The following is a 22,916-nucleotide window of genomic DNA, read 5'->3' as shown; positions in this document are numbered from 1 at the left end:
CAGTAATCACACTTTACTGTACACACACTTAACAATCAGATTTGAGCCATTTTTGTGCCTCTTGCTGTTAAGGAGTTTTTATGTGGAGAAATGTCTTTGTACGGCCAGCTGTTCTTGTCAAAATGTAAAGTCACTGATTTTTATGTCAGTATTGAGTTAACTCTAAAACTGGCAAAATCGGTGGTTTCCGTTGGAATTTGTTTGGAAGTGCCTAATATTGACCCTGGGGGATACAGATCAACGTCACATGAACATAACACACTATTTTTTGTCTGTGTGAAAGATAATAGATCAGCATTATCTGTTTGAATTATACAGTTTATTTTTGAATCCTGTCCAGAAGGTCTGATCCAGAAAATCATGTTTACTAATGATAGCATGAGTGATGTTAGATTGTAGCACCTACCTGATACACTGTCTCTCCAAGGTGGCAAGTCACATTGGTATCTGTGGATGGAAAAGTCAGAGAAAAGTATTAACAGTGCTATAGAGAGCATTAATAAGTTAGTCTGTGTAAGCAAAGAAAATAAAATCAGTAAACTCAACGTCTGGCATACTTCAAATATTAAACAACTCTGTTGAACTCTGATGATACAAAACAATTTCATGAGTGAGAATGTTTTTTATTTTTATGTTGGAACATTTGTTGTTATTTTTTGACTACAACCAAACCTTTTACATAGAAATGTAGTCCCATTAAACTTTGCATAAAATGGTAAGGGTTGAAGCATCCTGTTATATGGCTGGAACACACTCCATGATCACTGCGCTTCCAGATGCAATCACATATTTTAGCACTCGGAGGCACAGGATCTTGCTAATGTGACTATTTAGATGCCTCAGTCTTTGCCTTTCCATTGGAAGTTTTATCAAGTTTATTCATTTATTTTGAGATAAAGTTGGCATTCTAATTGTGCTTGAAAGGGGAAGAATAGTGTGCTGTTACCCTCCTACACCTTGATGAAATGTTGAATTGGAGATGCGTGATCTTGTCCTCTTGTCAAACAGCATAGACAACTGAATTAATAATCTAATAATGGTCAAATTTGTTTGAATTATAGAAACTGTCTTTTGTTGTGTTTGTGTAAACAGTGGGAGTACAAATCATAACATAAACAAGATAATGCCAAACAAAAGCAAATCTGACCCTTTTGATTTTTTCATGATGTACAGTGGACCTGTAGATGGTGGAATGACTGAGTTGTTCTCTGAATCGACGTCTTACCTCGACAAATTTTACAACACTGATAAGGTAGTGTGTATGGTTCAAAACCATCCTTGCAGGATAAGGGCTCACAGACTTCTAATTCACAAGTTATAACACCACCCTGCATTGGTAGAAAAAAATGTTTCTGTCTGACAACAGCTTATAAAACCTGATCTGAAGACAAATGCAACCATGGGTGCTGGAGTACCTTGTAACTGTCAACGTTCCTGAACTTTTTCAGTCAACCTGGAATTTCTGGAAATGTCCTTACATTAGCACTATACCAATACATTTAACACATTAAATTTTCTGGTGTTCAGAAATCTTCATGAGTCAGTGGCACAGGCAAATTAGAGAAAGTCCTGTCGAATAGTGAAAAGTGTTCTTAAAAGACAGAAAATCTCTTGAACTGCACTTCTTTCAGCTGTAAGAAGAAAACTTGCTTGTTGGTTCTACTCACAGTGCATGTACATGTTATGCAGTTATTACCAGGGTCAACCCATGTCTCTCCATCTTTGTAACTTTTGTTATCAGGTTCAACATAGCAGCCTGTATGGCAGAAAGAGTGAAAAGTGATTGTTATGAAGATCTCAGATAGCTATTCCACACTGATCATGTACACATTTTCATGTTGTATACATTATTCTCGTCTTTGAGGTAGAATGTGCCTAAGACACAGAAATTCAGACTGTCAAACTTAAACACTTATACGGTATTTCTTTGGTCTACCGCTTGTGGGGACACATGTTGTATCTCATAGAGTAACTGAAATGATTATTGACTTATCTTTGTTAATTGGAAATTTCATTTTCCCCCATAGAGTTAACACAGCCATTTGAATTTCAAGAGTCGGATATTTGGTAATTTGCCTCGCTAGTACAAAATTTTTCATGATGACCTGAGATTAATAGAATCTCACACCCCCAAGGACCTTGGATCAGATTTCTCACACGAGTTGGGGATATTTTGTCTCACACGAGCCGCAGGAGAGCCGCAGGCGAGTGTGAGACAAAATATCCCCAACTCGTGTGAGAAATCTGATCCCAGGTCCTTGGTGTGTGAGATTCTTTTTCTCACATGACCACAAAATGCGTTAAATTCATATTGGACACGTACAATATTATCAAAACTCGTGACAACTCTGTCGTCTGGCACTGTACTTTGACCTGCTTACTTTGTAGTTCTGGTCCGTCGTTACTCGTCGTGCCATTGGATAACTTTTGCGCGTGGAACAAAACAGACTGTTTATCATCCAATCAGAGCTCGTGTAATATTTACTGCAGAGTGTGGGACGGTTTCTGAGAGTGTGGGATCGATTTATCCCACACTGTCGATCCCGCACTCCAGCGGCCAGGAATGTGAGAATTAAAGTATCCTTATGGAAAGTTTCCGTAAAAGTTTAAGTCTTTCAATTGTGAGGCGTGAAGTACCTTAAGAATCTGCCACTCATCACAGAAAGTAATATTACACTTTTACAATGAAGCAAGAATGCATGACATGGATGACTCACTATATGCTATGTTTAAGAATCCAATCACTAAATTTATGCAGCAGTGGCCTAAAACAGTGTATGCATTCCCTGTCATCTTAACATTTCTTGAACTTTGTAGCAAATTTTCAAATTCAACGAGAATAACCAAATGAAAAATTCAGTGACTCTATGAGCTTCAACATGAATCCCCTGCTGTTCTTTCACGAAACATAGTGAAACACATCTTAACATTCTCATTTTGTTTGTTTAAGAATGTTCTATTTGAATGTGTGAGGTTGTGTGGATGTAGCTTTGTTCAAAGCATAATGATGTGTAAACATAAATATTGTATATCTAATTAACCCTTTGAATACAAATGCCAATTTTTGTTGACTGTGTAAAATATGATCCAGAATTTTTTTTTTGGATCCAGACAATTTTTAAAAAAAATTTCCAAATTTTGTTCAAAAGCCAATGAAGAGTAATGACAATTTGTTAAATTATTACCAACAAAAGCAAAAACATTCCAAAACTTGGTAAATCTTTGCACAAGAATTTTGGTGTGGAAAATTACAGCACTCATGGGGTTAACTGTGTCCCATACAGTGAATTGCGATTCCATTTGGATGGAAAATGATGATTCTTAGTCATGAAAGAATAAAAAGGAATCCTTTTATAACACAAAGATCCCATGTTACCCCATTTGTGATCATATCCAATATGACTGCACAGTACCAATAACTTACGGTCACAACGAGCGCAGCAGTCATTGCGCCCTTTACGCTGCTCCGCAACAGGACAGCTCAAGGTACCACAATTTTTCACGTGCACACTGCCATGATGATAAGTCCTAAAGAGGTTAAGAGGCAAACTTTGAATTTGGAATTTCAAAAATATACTACCGGTATTTGTGCTACCCCTGCATCCTACAACTTACACTGTATTTTTATGTTTCGCCATATCATATTTTAGGAATATGCAAACTGCCACATATGGTTTTACTGACAGTACCGGTATGCACAATCAAAAGCAATACACAAAATGATTAGATTCGTCTTCTGCGGCAATCAAGGATAAACTTAATTTTCCATTGAGCTTCCCCAGTGAGTGGCTGTTGCAGCAACAATGTTGGTAAACTGATTAAGCTTAACTGTGCACTCTTACATGTAGGTACTTTTAACAAGACATATCTGTACAAGAATAATAAGCATTTTAATCAAATATTTCCTTTGTTGTAATTTTCGAAGAAAGTTGATGTACACTTACGACACATTCACAGACAATACAAGGATCCTCATAAGGCCTAACTTTTCTTCCAATGCTTTCTGATGTGCAATTGATCTCCTTAGGGCCTGTCATTAAAAGGTAAAAATTCAATGTTACGCCAAGAAAAATAAAAAGTTTGTTTCTCATCCTAGACATATTTCAAATATGATGCGGTGACACAGTTGTTTACTCTCAATTGTTTTATTCTTCAATCAACAAGAACGCAGAAAAACATGAAAACATCAATGAATGGAATGTTAGAGTAAATTATTTTGTCTACAGTTCTGTTTAATACAGCACTGTGTTATGCACTATTGTTGCATATTTTTGTGTTTGTTTTATGTTTTTTTATTTCCTCATGAGCAGAAAGAAAGGTTGACGTAATGGGTCTGAATGCAAGGATGAGAAACAAACTTGTTATTTTTCTTGCCCTTAGTCAGGTTACTAATACTTTCTTGAGGGAAATACACCATTTTATTATAAAGTGGGGATAAAAGTCCAAATGTACCGTAGGCTCTATAATGGATCAACATCAACCTGTGTATGGCATATACTTTTCCAATAAAACATGGCAAAAATTTTGTGTCCACACATGTACTGTAATTTGTGCAAGTATACTTAGGTCCTTTGACTAATCATTGAAAATGGAGCTCATTGCATCGTGATTCTCTGGAATTACTCTTAATAGAATGTTTTCTGACATGTTTGGCAAATATTTTTGCTGACTTTCATTAATGATGACAATTTTATTTGACTTACTGTTTTGACATTTGCCGCAACATTCCCCAGGTGATGGAGGCTCTAGAAGGCTACTTGGACAGGATGTCTCAGGCGGACATGTCATCTGGTAACAATTTAGATTTCCACTCTGAAGAAATGATTATCAAATTGAGAGTTGGTAACAACTAAAAACACATTCCACTTGAAATCTAGCATATAGCCCCTACTGAAATTGATCACAAACAAGACCAACAATATGGGAGAATATATGGATACAAACAATTGAATATTTATTGCTTAAGATTGAAGGTGCCTAGGGTACAGATATTTGAACTCTCAAATATTTCCAATTCTTTTCTGATATACCACTTGTTGGGGCTTATTTTCCAGCTCTTAGAGTGAGCAAATTGTTCACTGTCTCACTTTTTTAAAAATCGAAAATTTAATTTTTTTCTGCGTAGAATTAACACAGGGATGGCTGCCGTTTGGAATTTCAAATATCAGTAAATATCAGATAACTTGTTTCTTAACCCTTTGAACCCGGCTCGGACAAAATGTCCGCATGATGTCATAGGGTACCAGGGGGTCAGGGTGCAAGGGTTAAGTTCCAAACTTGCACAGTGACCCCTGATTGTTATTCTTGATTTCATAAAAGAATGGTCAACGCTTTTATTGAGGAAAGTTAGGGCAAAACTTTTAAGTCTTACATTTTCCCTGCACATAGTGTCAAGTAATTGCACTTTGCCCTTTCTTGCAACTAAAATGTTCTATTGACAAGCAATCGCATAAAAATATGTGTGAAATATACATATTAAGCACAAACTTGTGAAAGTGAGCAATATAGACAAGTAATTATTTTTTTTTAACATATAATACTGATGAGAAATATCTAAACTTATGGTACTGTATTTGTACCTGTGAGTATGACCTGTAATTTTGAAATTTCAGGTAGAAACATAGAGGCTACAACATAATGTTGATAGGAAAAACTGATAATGAAACATAGGTATATAATTTTATTTAAACTTGTCGAGAAGTAATGATATGTCAGTTTGTAATTTTACATTTATCAAATAATGTTGATTACAGAGCACTAAAAGAAAACATATAATGATAATGAAAGAAAAATATTTTTGTTAAATGTGTACCTACAGCATGATAAATTCATGAAAAGATTTTTATATTTATAAAGTGGTGAGCTCAACTACACAATTTTCAAAACAGTCAGGGAACAAGACCAAAGATATATGGGTTGATAAAAGTGGTGAAAGAAAACAAACTTACCTCACAAGTACAGGTCTCACAGGGTTGGCCTATTGGCTGGAAAGTTTCTCCATTTTTATAGGTCACACCATTGTACGCACATCCTGTGAAATCAAATTGTCAGATGCACATGTATCAATTAGTGTCTTTCAAAAAAGCATACCGTATAACCGGTTTGTCATTAGTCTATGGTTTTCACTCAGCACCACTATATTGACATGTTTTGACCTGAGCAAAGATGAATTGTTGAACTGTTTGCTGTTGATGAATGATCGACAAATCAACTCTTGCGACTATAAAGGAGTTTGTGACCAAAATGGTGACAGGATACATACCGGTATCTATGTGTTCAGGACATACACTCTGACTTAGCACATTGAATTGACTAACTGTCGTAACCCAAAGTGCAACTAGTTACAGCAGATAATAGTAGCAGACCTCAAATAATGAAATCTTTCATTTGCATTGCAATGTATATAAATCTATCTTTACCTTTTTGTGGCGTTTTCACTTTAAAAAATTTTAACATTGAATGGTACTTGTGAACACTAAAGGATCTCATGATTGCAGGGGATTGCTCCCTTTGCACACAGTCTACTGACAATCTGTGTCTTTTATGGGGTTCAAGAAAGAACAAATTGATTATAAGAAGGCAAGATTGCAAATTCAGTGATTGAACATGGATAGTTCTGTGGATAAATAAAAAGCAGAGAGCTGCATTCTGGTTGACACTAACCTTGGCAGAGAGGACAGCACTGTCCAGGCAGGGTAACCACCTGGGCGCAGGATTCCGGAATTGCACATCGGATCTCAATACAGTTTTCTACTCCGTTCTAACACAGAAACATTAGGAGAATTGGAGAATTTGTCAACACACACCAACCTTTATATCACTATTGAAAACGTTTATCAACAGATATTATACTTGCTGACAATGCACAGGGTTTCACTGACTGTGATGGCTATTATGGCAGATGGATCAACATGAAAGGAATACTTGAAATAATAATTTCAATGTCAATATATATGATGGAATTAGGCTTACCCGACAACTGCAGGACAAACACGGGTTGATATCAGACACCCAGGACTCTCCATCTGCAAATTCCACTCCATTCACCATACATCCTGAAAATTTCATCGCAACCACACCAATATTTCACTTTTTGTCAATACATTTTTTTTCTTAGAAAAAATTCTTTGATTAGCAAACAGTAATTCTGACTTAAAATTAAAGCTGCAAGCAGCGTTGGCGGGGCCCAAGTGCCTAACATGGTTTCAAATTCTGGCAATAATGATATTATGTGCAAAATTTGAGCTTGGAAAGTCTTTTGTATCTATAACCCAAAGAAGGACTTTGAACATCACCTCATAGTTACTATGGGTTTTGCTTGTAATCGTATGTTATACGAAAAATCCAATATGGCGGCAAAACCACTTGACGAATCCAAATGGAATCGTCAAGTCCAATTTAGCTCAATCAGTGCTTTTGTTCTGGAGAATAAGATTTTTAAATATCAATTTAAGATTTTCATAAAATTCAATATGGCCGCCAAACCACGTGACCCATCCAAATGCCTTTTGCAAACTTGAAAGTGCTTACACTAAGGATGACACCATTAAAAATTCAGCTCAATTTGTGTTTTGGTTCTTGAAAAGAAGATTTTTAAACAATTAATTGCAATTTACACAAAATCAAATATGGCGGCCAAATCACGTGACTGATCAAAATGCCGCTTACAAACTTGAAAGAGACCACTCTATGGATGACATGAGTAAAATTTTGAGCTCAATTGGTGTGTTATTTCTGGAGAAGAAGATTTTTGAAGATTCAATTTGAATTTTTCGAAAATCCAATATGGCCGCCAAATAACGTGATCAATTCAAATGTCTTTTGCAAACATCAAAGACATCACTCTAAGGATGACATGAATAAAACTTCAGTTCAATCAGTGTGTTTGTTCTTGAGTAAAAAATTTTTAAAGATTAAATTGGTGTTTTTCAAAAATCCAATATGGCGGCCAAATCACGTGACCGATCCAAAAGTATTTTGCAAACTTGAAAGAAATTAAACTAAGGATGACATGAGTAAAATTTCACCTCCATTGGTGTTATTTCTGGAGAAGTCGATTTTAAAGATTAAATTTGAAATTTTTCAAAATCCAATATGGCGGCCAAAGTCACGTGACCTACCCAAATGTCTTCTGCAAACATGAAAGAGATCACTCTAAGGATGACATGAGTAAAATTTCAGCTCAATCTGTGTGTTAGTTCTTGGGAAGAAGATTATTGAAGATTAAATTGGTATTTTTCGATAATCCAATATGGCGGCCAAATCACACAACCGATCAAAATATATTTTGCAAACTTGAAAGAGATCACTATAAGAATGGCATGAACAAAATTTCAGTTAATCAGTGTGTTAGTTCTGGTGGAAGATTTTTGAAAATTAAATTGGTATTTTTCGAAAATCCAATAAGGCGGCCAAATCACGTGACCGATCCGAATATTTTTTGCAAACTTGGAAGAGATCACTCTAAGAATGACATGACTAAAATTTCAGCTCAATCAGTGTGTTGGTTCTGGGAAAGAAGATTAATAAAGTTTAAATTGGTATTTTTCGAAAATCCAATAAGGCGGCCAAATCACGTGACCGATCCGAATATTTTTTGCAAACTTGGAAGAGATCACTCTAGAATGACATGACTAAAATTTCAGCTCAATCAGTGTGTTGGTTCTGGAAAGAAGATTAATAAAGTTTAAATTGGTATTTTTTGAAAATCCAATATGATAGCCAAAGTCACGTGACTGTATGCAATTTTATTTGCAAATTCTGAAGACCTTAGGTCATGCTTGCTATATGAAAAAATTCAAATTGACCAGACCCCTGGATCATCAGGAGAAGTCATTTTCAGTTTTTTTAAAATCCAATATGGCCGCCAGGTCACGTGACCAATCAAAATTTTTATACCAAGGTGCACAAGTACTCATAAGTATCTTGCCCTGCAAGTTTGAGAACTTTGCGGTAAGCGGTGTTTGAGTTCCAGGTCGACAAAAAAAAGAGCGGAAGAACCAGAAGAAGAAAGTTGAACTCCTGTAAAACAATAGGGGCCCAGCCTATAAGCTTGGGCCCCTAAAAATGGACTGAGACATATAGAACGCGCCTCAGGGTCAGATAGTTGGACTCTCAAATTTATACAATTCTTTTCTGATCTGCCACTTTTGGGGACTCGTTTTAAAGCTCTTGGAGAAAGAAAAACTTTTAGCGTCTTAGTCTGAAAATCAAAAATTTAATTTTTCCTCCATAGAGTTAACACAGGAATGGTGTCCATTTTGAATTTCAAATATCGCAAAATGTTGGGTAATTTGTTTCACTAGTTCTGAACTTTGCACAGTGACCCCCTGACTTTTGTTGTTGATTTGGTAAGAGAATAGTTCGAAGTTTCATTCAGGAAAGCTTGAGCAAATGTTTTAAGTCTTTTGAGGCACATACTACCATAGGTGTGGAATGATATACCCAGGCTTACCTCTGCATCTTTCACAGCACTGTCCAGGATCTTTGGTTGTGTATGGACAGTCTAAGGTTGGGCATTCTTGAGTCACACACTGTACATCACCATCCTACAAAAAAACAAAGAGGTAGAAAGTGGTAAAAGCAGGAAATGCAACAAAAAATACCGCAACTATACGGTGTCGCTCAAATTTGATCAGAATTGGTACATACCAAAGATCAACAATAAGTGTTATTTCTATCTGTTCAGTGCAGGAAAATTATACGTTGATGTTATGACAATTTCTGCACAGTACAACCAGAAAAACAACAAGAAATATTTAAACCAGAAAATTAAGAATGACAAAAGTAAATAAGGTCTGAAACATTAGGTACTGAAGGTCAACTTTAGCAACATGCATAGCAGAGAATCTTTCAACCATGCCGGGATGTACAAAAATAGACATCCATGGTTTCAGCAGATCTGTTAATATGTCACAGTTCATAAACAATGACAGGAAATGACCAATTAGCTGTTTCAGTTACTGCTACCACTCCCAAACATAATAGGTACCCTGCATACAAATAGGTTAAGGTCAAAATCCTCTTATTCAGATGTGTGGGCTGATTCAGTTCACTGCCACCACTCCTGCACACTTGCAGTATTTCCCTTTTTCTTACCTCATTTGCACATTTTTGACACTGATGTGTTCATTTGAACAAAAATTCACATCTCAACCCCTAGATCTACCTTTACACCAAATACTGAGACGGTAGCTTTGGCGGTATGGGAGCCTTTGTGTGTGACGGACATACATCCGCACATACATACCCACAAATATACACACATACAGACGCCACTAAGACTCATCATATAAGCTCTTTTTGATATTTATATATGAAACCAAATATGAGCTAAATGCCCGTAACTCATGTCAAGTTATTTAAAAGTTACATAATACATGTTATGGCAAAATACAATGAAAGATTTTATATGAAACTTATCTAAACTGTTGAACCATTACATGATATATCATGCATAGGAACACCATTACATAAACCTTATAATAAGAGAATCATAACTTCAATGACAAATTTTGCATTTCCAACTAATTTGAAGAAGTCTTCATTTCCAATGCCCAAGCCGTACGTATCTTCTGGGCAGCATGTACTCAAGTATTGTCCAACATTTAAATGTGGTTCCCATAAGGAAGTATGGTAACATATTGGCCATGTGGCACAAGTATGGTACATGATTTTTCTGAAAACAGAAAATTGTACACAAAAACTAACAGTAGATGCTGTTATTCTAAAGTGATTACCTTACCTTACAAACACAGCTGATACAATCATTGACATCGAACACTTCACCCAGCATATATTGTCTGTTGTTATATAGACATGCCTCACAATTTGGACAGCACCCAGTTTGTGCAGGGTGGGTACATGTGACCTCTGGGCATCTCACCCTGTTACACTTAGCTTCACCATTCTGTTCAGATAGAGGGAAAAAACGGATTATTGCATAGAATCATTGTTTGTTACCACAGAACAGTTCATAGCTACCAACGTAGGATTTCAACAGACCACAACAATCAAAACGTGGCCAATAGGTATTTAGTTTCACATACTGGTAGATGCACATACAAGAGTTACCAAAAAGGCTTATTAATAAGCCATGAAAACTACAAAGTCGTACCATACAGTTTGCAAATCATCCCACAGAAATTACGTTCAATATAAAGTTGAACCATGCAACTGTCAAATTGTCCTACAGATATAAAGTACAGCATATGCACTACCATGGTCCTGAGTGACGCACAGACACACAGACAGACACTCACACACATAGTACTCTGTATTGCAGATTTCTCCCGCAGAAATAGCCTTGTCAAAGGTGGCTCACACAACACTTTTAAAACACTACAAAACCATTTACAGACCTTCCTGGTAGTATAACGGACTAAAATCTAAAACCATCTGACAAAAAATTAGAAGTGACATAGTAAGAGGACAGACTGAAGATATGCAGTCTAACTTACAATGCATTGACACTGTTCACAGGGATCAGAAATAGAAGTCCACCGGCTTTCATCAACATACTCCTGACCATTGTGAACACAGCCTAAAAATATTCAGATACAAGCATTGTGAGATTAAATTTTGCTCTCCATTATGCTGTAAAGAATTTTAAAGACATTGTAAGATATTGTTTTGTAGAAGTTTGGAAGAGCAAACAAAAATATGAAGTGCATTTGTGTATAAATTTTTGTGTTAGCACGTGTTCAAAAGAGGGAAAATTCATGTGTGTTACAATAGGATCACCAAAGATTCAGAGACAGTTGAAGTTACCAGGGGACTTACCCACTGGTTACTTGTCCTGGCCCTATCCATAATCCAAGTCCATGCATTGTAAATATCAAGGGGGTATTGGTCCCGATATCATACCAGAAATTGTGGCTTGCTAATGGTGTTCTAGAACATTTACCCTCCAGACGTTTACCAATCTGGTACTTATTCTGAGCCTATCACTAACCCTTGTAAGCTTATACACTGGTGGGATGGACATGTTGAAAATGTATGGTTGATAAACATCTGGGGGCATAAGTTCAGATACATTAATAAAAGTCAACTGAAATATGTATCAACCAAATGAATTAATTGTGCAAAACAGCAATGATGAAAACTGTGATTCTAAAATAACCTTTAGATGTGCATCTCTATCAAACATACTTAACATATGCTCTAGTCACCCACCCTCGTGCCAAATGTTCAATGTGTTGTGCACTCTTGATTCAAGCTATTCAAAGGAAGTATACATTACCTCCACACTCTTGACAACATTGGCCAGGCACTGACACTGGGCTACTGCAGTCTAAAATTGGACACACTACAGGAGAACAAACGATGCTGCCAGCCTATGGTTCAAAAATAGACAGCATCAGGTCAGTGGATAATTTTACGAACTATCGAACCACCTGGATTGGTAGAAAAATATGTCAATGATTTTACCTCATTATTAATCAATCACATTTTAGTATGCCTATTACTTTCACAAGGTGATAGATTTTGTAGTATCATCGAAGCATTGACAATAAAACGTGAATTATTATCTCATGATGACAGTTCCTTGTCAAGGGGCCAAAGGCACAGGTGGTTCAGTTGATGGTTAAGATAGAACACACCATGGCAACAGATATTCAGACTATTAAATTTTTACAATTCATTTCTGATCTACCATTTTTGGCACCTCATTTTAAAGCTCTTGGAGTAAGAAAAAATTACACTAACCCAGTTTTACAAAAACTAAAAAGCTTTATTTTTGGATAGAGTTAACACAGGGACGGTGGCCATTTTGAATTTCAAATATCCGCAAATGTGAAGGAAATTTTTTGTTTCTCTGGCTTAACTTTGCACAGTGACACCGTATTTTTGATTTGTAAGAGAATGGTTGAAAGTTCCACTGAGAAAAGTTTGAACAAAAGTTTAAGTCTTTCACTTTTGAGGCGCTTACTATCGTAACATATCAGTGGTACATAGTTACCAAAATATATGCTGTACAAGCTCTAGCTGTTGTAGTAACCTCATTGCTTTGATAAAACTCAAACTGTATGGGAAAGCAGTTTGGACACACTCTTTTGCTAAAACTCAAAACTGGAAATATTTTCAAATGGTACTATAAAACATAGTAAATATTTCACTTCATTACTAATAAACTGTATGTGAATCAACTACATACATACCAAACACAGGCACTGCAGACATTGGTCATCTGGAGAAATCCATGTGTCCCCCTCTTCATAAGTTCTGCCATCAACTTCGCAAGTATCTTGATCAAAACCAAAGGAAACATAAAAGGATAAAGTTGATTTCAAAATAATTCATAACAGAAATTTTGGCATGTTTTACAGTTAAGCTTGAAACTTGCTTAACTATGTTTCCACAGTTCTACCCAGATGGTTAGGAGGCACTGTTTGCAAGACTTTATTTTTTAACTAAATTGAAAAATACCATTTGAAAAAGGCAAAATTTTAGACATTATTATCCATTCATAAGAATGTACCAGCAAACAGTGATGCAAATCTTTATTTCCAACCAACCATTAACAAACAAGCAAACAGTGACTTACGTGTTTTAGTAGGAAATCCTATTTATTTTTTAGAAAAGAATTGTTAACTAAGGAGTTTGAGAATACTAACCAGGGCATTCTTGACAGCATTCTCCAGGTTTCAAAATTGGCCTTGAACATCTAACTTGTGGACACGCCTTTCGAACACACTTGACTTCTCCACCCTGTCAAGAGTAAAGACAATAAGGTTCTTAACAATAATAGTTATTTTGGCTTTTCATTTCTGAAGAATTGAACACAACAGCTATTATAAGACTTATTTTAGCACAGAGTGATAGTTAGCCTCCTTTGAAATTTTGACAAAGTGCTTTGTTTATGGTAGTATGCGCCTTGAAAGTGAAAGACTTAAACTTTTGCACAACCTCTCCTCCAGGAATCTTTCAAGCATTCTCTTTCAAAATGCAACTTTTGGTACTAGGTAAACAAATTACCCAAGATTTACCGATATTTCAAATTCAAAAAGGCCGCCACCTCTGTATCAATTCTATACAGGAAAATGAAATTTTCTATTTTCGAAAAAACTGAGATACTGAAAATTTTTCTCACCCCAAGAGCTTTAAAATGAGCCCCCCACAAAAGGTAGATCAGAAGAGAATTGTAAAAGTTTAAGAAGAATATATCCTCAAGGCACATCCTACCTTAAGTATAGACTCGATACTCAATGTCACGTCATTGCATGGATCGCATGCTGAGTACTCAACATTGCAAAAAAAGGAAGATACCATTGTATACCTTCATTGACATCAAGACTTACTTGACATATGCAATCATCACAGGGATCTAACGTAGATGTCCACTGACTTCCGTCCAAGTGACTTCGACCACCGTGAATACAATCTGTAACGAATGAAAAGGCATAAAATATTAAATGGAGAAACTTGAAGAACGATTAATTCATTAAACATTGCACATTTTGTCATGCAAGAAACCAAACACTACAGCCAAGAAAGGCTGAGAATGACAAACTAGTCATGAACAGTTACAATTTTAACACTTTCTTTTATGATACAAGTCTAAAACATCTTCCTTTCGTAATTTGAATAGTCTTGCTGTACAGTGAAACCCTTCCTTATGAACACCTCTGTATAATCAGGGCTGCTCTTCTCTCTGATAGGACCCAATGTATTAAGTCAAGAATTACAACTTGAAAAGACTTTACACGTCTGATGAGGACACCTCTCTACTATTGAAACTAAACCTGTTTTCAAGACTGCTCTTTTACAGTGAGACTTTATTGTATGTGAAACAAAGTTTATGTATCACTTTGATTGAGTTTGTGTCCAGTGTACGATAGTGAGTACATGTGTGTAAGTGCTTTATGACCTCTACAGTGCATGTGGACGGATCACACAGTCAGAGAACAGTAACACCTGCAGTCAGCAATTGAATCACCCTTTCAAGGGTGGAGATTTAGCCAAATGGTTTTGACAGTGATGTCTTCACTAAATGAACTGAATGTATCAAATTCTACAGACACCTAGCATTTAAGAGATATTGAACATGTACATATAAAAATAGCGCAATTATACGGTGTCGCTCACATTTGATCAGAATTGGTACATACCAGTATGGGTACCAAAGATCAACAATAAATGTTGTTTCTATCTGTTCAGTGCAGGAAAATTCTACGTTGATGTTATGACAATGATTTCTGCACAGTACAACCAGAAAAACAACAAGAAATATTTAAACCAGAAAAACAAGAATGACAAAAGTAAATAAGGTCTGAAACTTTAGGTACTGGAGGTCAACTTTAGATACATGCATAGCAGAAACAGCTCGTCCCTCTTAGTTTGAGCAGGTCTGTTAATATGCAACAGTTCATAAACAATGACAGGAAATGACTCAAGGTCAGTGGAGTAGCCTCTTTCAGTCATTGGCATGCCACCACTCCTGCACATTTGCAGGATTTCCCTTTTTCTTACCTCATTTGCACATTTTTGACACTGACATATTCATTTGAACAATTTCACATCTCAACCCCTGCATCTGCCTGTACACCAAATACTGAGATGGTAGCTTTCGCGGTATGGGAGCTTTTGCGTGTGATGGACATAAATCCACACATACATACCCACATACATACATACAGACATACAGACACCACAGACTCACCATATAAGCTCTTTTTGGTATTTATATACATACCAAATATCAGCTAAAAATAGGATCACAAAGTTTTGAGCATTATGGATTGCTATCTTGGCCAAGTTTGTTTCCTTGGAGCTTGAACTTATTAATGTCAGTGTGGGTATTGTAAGATAAATTATGAACTATTGAAAAATAAGATGGGTTTACCTTGGCATGTCTGACAGCACTGTCCAGGTATAGTTACTGGATTTGGACAATCAACCCTTGGACACACCACTTTCATACACAGGACATTTCCTGACTGAAATAGCAAAGCATATAATTGATGATACACTGCTTTCCTCACATAGCAAACTCCTTATTAATCATCAAGAGCATGGCATTGCTTTCAGTTAAAAGTTATGATATACAGCTAGTTTTCAATTGGATTCAAACCCACAACATATGGCATCAGTGAGGTCGCATGATGTAGGGGGATGTGGTTCAGAGGTTTTTGTCATCTGTAATGATGTTTCATGTGATAGCTACTGTAGGTATGAGTTTTGTACTTCTAATGATAACTCTTATTATTATATCTTCATTTACCACGGCTTTCTCCAGCAAATACAGGTTATATCTTGATTTCTATGCCCTTACCGAAATTTTAGGCCTCCCGCAAACTGTTACTGCAAATTTGCCGCAAGCTTTGCAGTAAATTTGCAGCAAACTATTTGCCGCAAATATGCGGGTGGTTCATTTTTCAGATGCAAATTAGGTTTCTTGTGAACTTGCTGCAAATATGCAGCAAACTCCCTCCCGCATCGTTGCTGCAAACTCTTTGCAGCAAATTTGCGGCACAATCCTTGCAGCAAACTTTCGGCAAATTAATTTGAATGTTACTGAAAATAATACAGCAAATTATTTTGCATGTTACTGCACATTTGCTGCAAATTACACAATACAAAATTTCCTTCAAAAGTTGGTATAATTCCACAACAGTCAGCTCTGGCTTTTACCAATTTCAGTTTTAGTAACTAAATACATTATAATAGACATTCCGACAAGAGATACTGAAAACCAAAGAAGTAACACAATTAAGTGACAGCAAAATTTCTTGTATTGTACCACAAGTTTCAAAATTTTATCTTCTCCAAAATATAAGGTCAGTTCAGATATGTACACAGAAGTTGTAGAATCACTTGTGTAGACATGGCCAATGTCAGTGACATGGTTGAGAATGAAAATCTGACAAATCTTATGGCAGACTGTGGACAGCACAAGATGTGTTTTATCCAACCACCGTCCCTCCACCCACCAGGTGAGTGGACGGTGATCCAACTAAGCTCTGAAATACCAGTTCCACAAGAAACAATGGTCAGCGCAAATAAAGTTATTATAAATTAAAAGACGACAGAGAAAAAAAGGTTAAATTCAATTGTGGTACAATTTATTTTATATGCCATGTTCATTTCATGCCAAATAAGTGTCATGATCATGTCAAGATTTTCTTTTGACTTGAGAAGTTTCATGTAACATTTACAACATTACTGTCAAAGGCTGCGATTTGGCTTTCTGTTCTCTGAATTTCAGACTTCTAGTCCCCTTTAGTGTACGTGTACCAGCAATGGATTCTGAAAAATATAAATCGTTCAGGAAAGAGTGTAAGACTTTACCGTTTGACCAAACATTGTAAATTTCATGAAAGAAATCGATAATTATTTGAAAATGAGATATAATCAAGTTGAAAAATTGAAGCAGAAAATGCATAAATATTCATGATCGAAATTAATTAAAATGTCCGACAGCGGACAACTCGCCGCATGCTATGTTGTTTACATACACGACGGCGACAATCTGCAAACATCTAAGCACTTACTGTAAGTAACTGTTGTGAAACGAAAGTGAATTCAGTATGAATCAGTACTCAACGAAAATTTATCTTGAGGTAAACATTGCAATACAACGATTACAGAACATAATAGCGATGTACAGACGAACGGTACATTGACTTACATTTGTGAACGGCTCGCAAACGCTGGACGATTCCCGGTTGCAGGTCTCTCCGTGGTGTGTGTAAATACCATACTCAGAAAATATAGTCGGCATCATTACTGCCGCTCGCGTTCACAAATTTAGAACTCCGCCAGTCCCTGGTACTGTATACACGTTTTTGCAACTACCGGTATGTGATATCATTTGGCTGGCGTTTCCATAGAAAGATCACGAAATTGTCCACTAGATGACTCCCTGATCACAAGTACGCTGCCAACACTGGCCGATGGTACTAAAATCTAACTTCGCGCCGATCAAGCCTCATGACGATAAACGGAAGTGCGATCTATAAATCATTACGCGATTGATAATGTAGTCCCGTTTTTAAACGCTGGAATTGACTCTACATCTGCACCAATCTGTTATATTTCATACTTAATATAGCATTTAATTTATTAGTTTAATGAAAATGGTTATTTTTATCATAGAAAGACTAAAAAGAGAGTAAAAATTCTTTCAGCACGAAAAATCAATATCAATGCGCGAACTGACCTTGATGAACCGTGACCGGAGAGTGTAAAACATGTCGGCTGCTCGCAGCTGATACACAGGACGTGTTGAACATTGGCGAAGTAGCGCAATGAATTTTCGTACAGCGACTCGGGATGGAGTGTAATCCTAAACCTCAAATTTGTGCTCGACAATATAACTCTAACGCTGAAAACATGGACACAAGCCTTTTACCTCGACCTATGTTATCAGAAGGCGAGATTTTGTTAGCGGCATCGATGGGACACACACTGTATTGTACGTACCGTATACTATATTGATGGGATATAGCTTGGAGCACTCTGCTTGGAGGTAGTGGCGGGTCCTTGCTTAAACCAAACATTAGGTACAGATTTGCAGTAACAAAAGTCTACGACGTGTCCTTAAAGACCATCATCAGACGCACATTTCGTTCCAAACTGATTGCATTTTGGTATCATTCGCAGAAAATACAGGGTGTACCTTGCAAGACAGACAAGTCCCTGTTTTAAAAATTTGTTTCCCTAAAAATTCAGTTTCGATCCAACCATAATTTACCCAACCGGATTGTCAAAGGTTACTTTTATTACATTATGTTTCTACAATATATACTATAGATGCACTCTTATATCCATGCAATGCTTCAACAGCTTAACTGAAGCTGTCCATTATGATCTAGCATTACCAGTTATTACAATTTAAAAAGTGGATTGTCTGTTATGAGATAAATGAACATAAAATATAAATGCAAGATCAATTTTGTGTTGCTTACATATGAGACTGGTCACGAAGTGCTACTGTACACAGTGTGTAGGGTGTACTCCCTGGTAATGAAATAGGGAGTGGGCAATATGTCAATCATGTGTTGCTGCATATTTGCAGCAATTTACTTGTTTACCGCAATTTGCTGCAAAATGATTTAAGGGTTTGCAGGAGGGTCACATCTAGCTGCAAACTTCTGCAACTCCTTCCTGCAAGCTATATGCTTGCTGCTTATTTGCAGCAAACTTACGGCAAATTTGCAATAGAAATAATTTTCGGTAAGGAACAGTGTACTACAAGGGTACTGATTTGCAGGGTGGATTCTGTACAGCAAGAAAACACACGACACAAAGACCAGATTTTTAAACACTTACCACACACTGGCATCTGTTGCATGGATCACTGGGTGGATTAAACGCTTCATTGTCATCATAGTCTATGCCTTCATATGTACATCCTATGACCAAAACATGCAGGAAAACATCAAGCGTTTCATGAATACAAAATTAAAAATACCGCAATTATACGGTGTCGCTTAAAGTTGATCAGAATTGGTGCATACCAAAGATCAACAATAAGTGTTATTTCTATCTGTTCAGTACAGGGAAATTATACGTTGATGTTATGACAATTTCTGCACAGTACAACCAGAAAAACAACAAGAAATATTTAAACCAGAAAATTAAGAATGACAAAAGTAAATAAGGTCTGAAACTTTAGGTACTGAAGGTCAACTTTAGCAACATGCATAGCAGAGAATCTTTCTACCATGGATGTACAAAAATAGACATCCATGGTTTCAGCAGATCTGTTAATATGTCACAGTTCATAAACAATGACAGGAAATGACCAATTAGCTGTTTCAGTTACTGCTACCACTCCCAAACATAATAGGTACCCTGCATACAAATAGGTTAAAGGTCAAAATCCTCTTATTCAGATGTGTGGGCTGATTCAGTTCACTGCCACCACTCCTGCACACTTGCAGTATTTCCCTTTTTCTTACCTCATTTGCACATTTTTGACACTGATGTGTTCATTTGAACAAATTCACATCTCAACCCCTACCTGTACACCAAATACTGAGATGGTAGCTTTGGCGGTATGGGAGCCTTTGTGTGTGACGGACATACATCCGCACATACATACCCACAAATATACAGACATACAGACGCCACTCAAGACTCATCATATGAGCTCTTTTTGGATTTATATATAAAACCAAATATGAGCTAAAAATGATCAACTTTTGCCTTAATGGCAGAACTCAAGCATTTACATTTTAGAGGTGAGAATTTAATGCATACTATTGTACAGCGGTAAATGTCAATTTATTAATTGTGAAAGTCTTGATATGGAAAATAATTGAGAATGTTGTACTAAATATTCTCACAAAGACATTGTTCATTCAAGTATCCTTTTAAACTGCTGAATATTTTGCTGAATTATTTTTTTTTAACCAAGCGACATCTTTCTACAAAGAGAAATTGGTTGGTTTGTCTTTGCATATCTGTGTACCATGCCAAATCCATCCAAAACTTCAATCCTAGAAAATCAGTTTTAAATATGTAAATAGTTAGTATATATAAAATACTGCACATAAATGTGTATTTATGTATGTATATACGTTAAGAGAAATGGTTTCAAACCTTCGCAGACAGGGCAGCATTCATTTGGTCTGGATTGTGGATGGGAGCATCTTCTTTCACAATCTATTGGATCGCAAGTTATTTGACCAGACTAAATCAAAGAAAAACAATTTGTAATATTGTTATTCACTGTTTCTATTTCAGGACTGAGATGTCATCTCACTTTAAAACATAATCGGACACACATTGTTTGGGTTTTCTTAAACATAAAAACACTTCTTCACTTGGTATTTCTGTTGCTATAAATATGGCTGCACCAGTAATGTTACCCATAATCTACTGTATATCTTGCCAGTCTAGCATTCCACTTTAGTGTCCATATCAATAAGGTTTCTTTTTATTTTCTTCTTACCTGTTTAATCTTAAAAGCATAACTGTCATCATTGGTTGTGATTTTGAACCAGTAATGCTTTCAAATGAATTCTCATTCAATTTTGTAGTAAATTGAGCATGACAAGTAAGATTTATCATGGACACTTTCACTGCCAAGTTCATGATTTTATGTTTGCTGAGGTGAAATGAATTTATCACTTACTATGCATGACTTTTGAATGACAGGACGTGCTGCACTATACAGTATAAAGGCACTGCTTCAATCTATTTATATCAACATCTTTTGCATCCTTCAAAATTCATTGTTTTGCAAGCTGTACCTAGATGAATGAATGCCTGATGATTTTTACACAAATCCTAAGTCTGTGTGCTGCCGTTCTTACTAATCTTAAAGATCCATTAGCTGTAACTTTGGTCATTTTTAATTTTGTTTGTTTCTGAGTATCATCTGCAGTTTCTGGTGTGAATCCCTGAACCATGGAGAAATTCCTAGTATTTACCTCGTAAATATACCTTATATGCGTATAATCTGCATTATTATTGTTTACATTTTGTATTTTGGTACGGACTAGAATACATTTATCAACAATAACAATGGTCATTTCACATATACAGGCTGTGTTGGCAAGCAAGACACCGGGCATTGGTCATGATGATCGGATTATAGTAAAATTCTGTAGTTGATACATTGAAACAGAGTAGTGAAAAATTAGTCAACAGATACAGATGTCCCTTTAAGTAATATGAAAAATTTTAGGCATACTTGGGTATCACAATTGTGTTCAGTTACAATAAAAGGGGAAATAATGCATCTATAAAAAGTCAACATAGTTTGTAAAGATGCATTTGTTCTACTGGATGGGATTATTGTGTATAGCATGCCAGGGACTTTAGCGATGGCTGGAAATTAGAATTGCTTACAAGTTTATATAATACGGATAGTTTTCAATCGGATTCGAACCCACAACATACGGCATCAAATTTGAAAATGAGATGACACTGTTATGAAAATTGCATTGAAAAAGAAAAATCGGAGGAAAGCATGAACACTCTTACCAAACACAAACATTCTTCACAGATGTCATCAGGAGAGATCCATGAGTCCCCTTCTTCATAGGTCACACCATTGACTACACAGGAATCTAGAATGACAACAAAAAATCTTAAAGGTAGAATGGCACCTCAGGTACAGATATTCAGACTCTTTAACTTTTATAATGCTTTTGTGGTCTACCACCTGTGAGGGCTTATTTTGAAGCTCATGGAATAACTTAATAAGTTTTACCACCTTAATTTTGAGAAAACTGAAAATATAATTACTCCCCATAGAGTTAACTAAAAGATGGCAGCCATTTTGAATTTCAAATATCAGTAAACATTAGGTAATTTCTTTCCACTCTACCAAAATTTTCAAAGCATTTCATTCTTGATTTTGAAAGAGAATACTTTAAGTTTCCTCAGAGAAAGTTTGAGCACAATTTAAAGACTTTCGATTTCAAAGCACATACTACCTGAAAGAGACACAACTGAAAATTATAAATTGGCAGAGACCCTAGGCAATATCACATGCAAAACTCTCCAGGGGAAATTCTCATTACTAGTACCTTGTATACAGATTGGACAACATCCTCCAAGTTCAGAGACAGGCTCTGCACACAAAGCTGGTGGACATATCTCTTGTTGGCAGTTGACTTCCCCATTCTGTGAAAACATTATTAAAGCAATCAACACATTAGTCTATGTAATTTTTAAAGAATTTGATTCACACACTCTATTATTTAAAATTTATCAAAACTGTAATTATGTCTTTTGTATTTGACCCACATTGATGTTAATTGTTCGTTAATTAATAAGTCTATCAAAATGGGCAAGATCTTCCATGCAATGGCTCCAGACACAATTAATAGCTGCTTGTGACAGTAGTGGATCATATCATGAAGTAAATAAATGTGTTTATGCACTCTACAGTTCATTCTCATTGCACTAGGATCAGGTGAGGCATGTTTGAGTAGTGACTCTTGAACCTGCAAAAGTTG

General features: G+C 36.2%; 1 protein-coding gene and 1 long non-coding RNA gene across 2 annotated transcripts in view; both read right to left on the bottom strand.

The window, feature by feature from the left end:
• Positions 1-22,916, bottom strand: part of LOC139149025 (kielin/chordin-like protein) — a 60,364-nt gene that overhangs the window by 9,402 nt on the left and 28,046 nt on the right. Inside the window, exons 26-40 of the mRNA XM_070720522.1 lie at positions 22,485-22,581; positions 21,948-22,022; positions 14,301-14,383; positions 13,617-13,710; positions 13,161-13,246; positions 12,242-12,292; positions 11,460-11,542; positions 10,745-10,802; positions 9,455-9,548; positions 6,973-7,055; positions 6,664-6,760; positions 5,949-6,031; positions 4,704-4,812; positions 1,697-1,756; positions 407-447 (exon numbers count right to left, since the gene is read on the bottom strand). Coding sequence (XP_070576623.1) covers positions 407-447; positions 1,697-1,756; positions 4,704-4,812; positions 5,949-6,031; positions 6,664-6,760; positions 6,973-7,055; positions 9,455-9,548; positions 10,745-10,802; positions 11,460-11,542; positions 12,242-12,292; positions 13,161-13,246; positions 13,617-13,710; positions 14,301-14,383; positions 21,948-22,022; positions 22,485-22,581 — 1,194 coding nt within the window. The remainder of the gene's footprint in view (positions 1-406; positions 448-1,696; positions 1,757-4,703; positions 4,813-5,948; positions 6,032-6,663; positions 6,761-6,972; positions 7,056-9,454; positions 9,549-10,744; positions 10,803-11,459; positions 11,543-12,241; positions 12,293-13,160; positions 13,247-13,616; positions 13,711-14,300; positions 14,384-21,947; positions 22,023-22,484; positions 22,582-22,916) is intronic.
• LOC139114903 (uncharacterized) lies at positions 17,042-18,652 on the bottom strand. Its single transcript, XR_011547993.1, has 2 exons — positions 17,630-18,652; positions 17,042-17,247 (listed from the first exon to the last, which is right to left on the bottom strand). It is a non-coding gene; the product is annotated as an uncharacterized lncRNA (long non-coding RNA).

This window comes from Ptychodera flava, chromosome 2, assembly GCF_041260155.1.
Source record: "Ptychodera flava strain L36383 chromosome 2, AS_Pfla_20210202, whole genome shotgun sequence".
Lineage (NCBI taxonomy): Eukaryota > Metazoa > Hemichordata > Enteropneusta > Ptychoderidae > Ptychodera > Ptychodera flava.
This window is presented reverse-complemented; position numbering and strand designations above follow the sequence as displayed.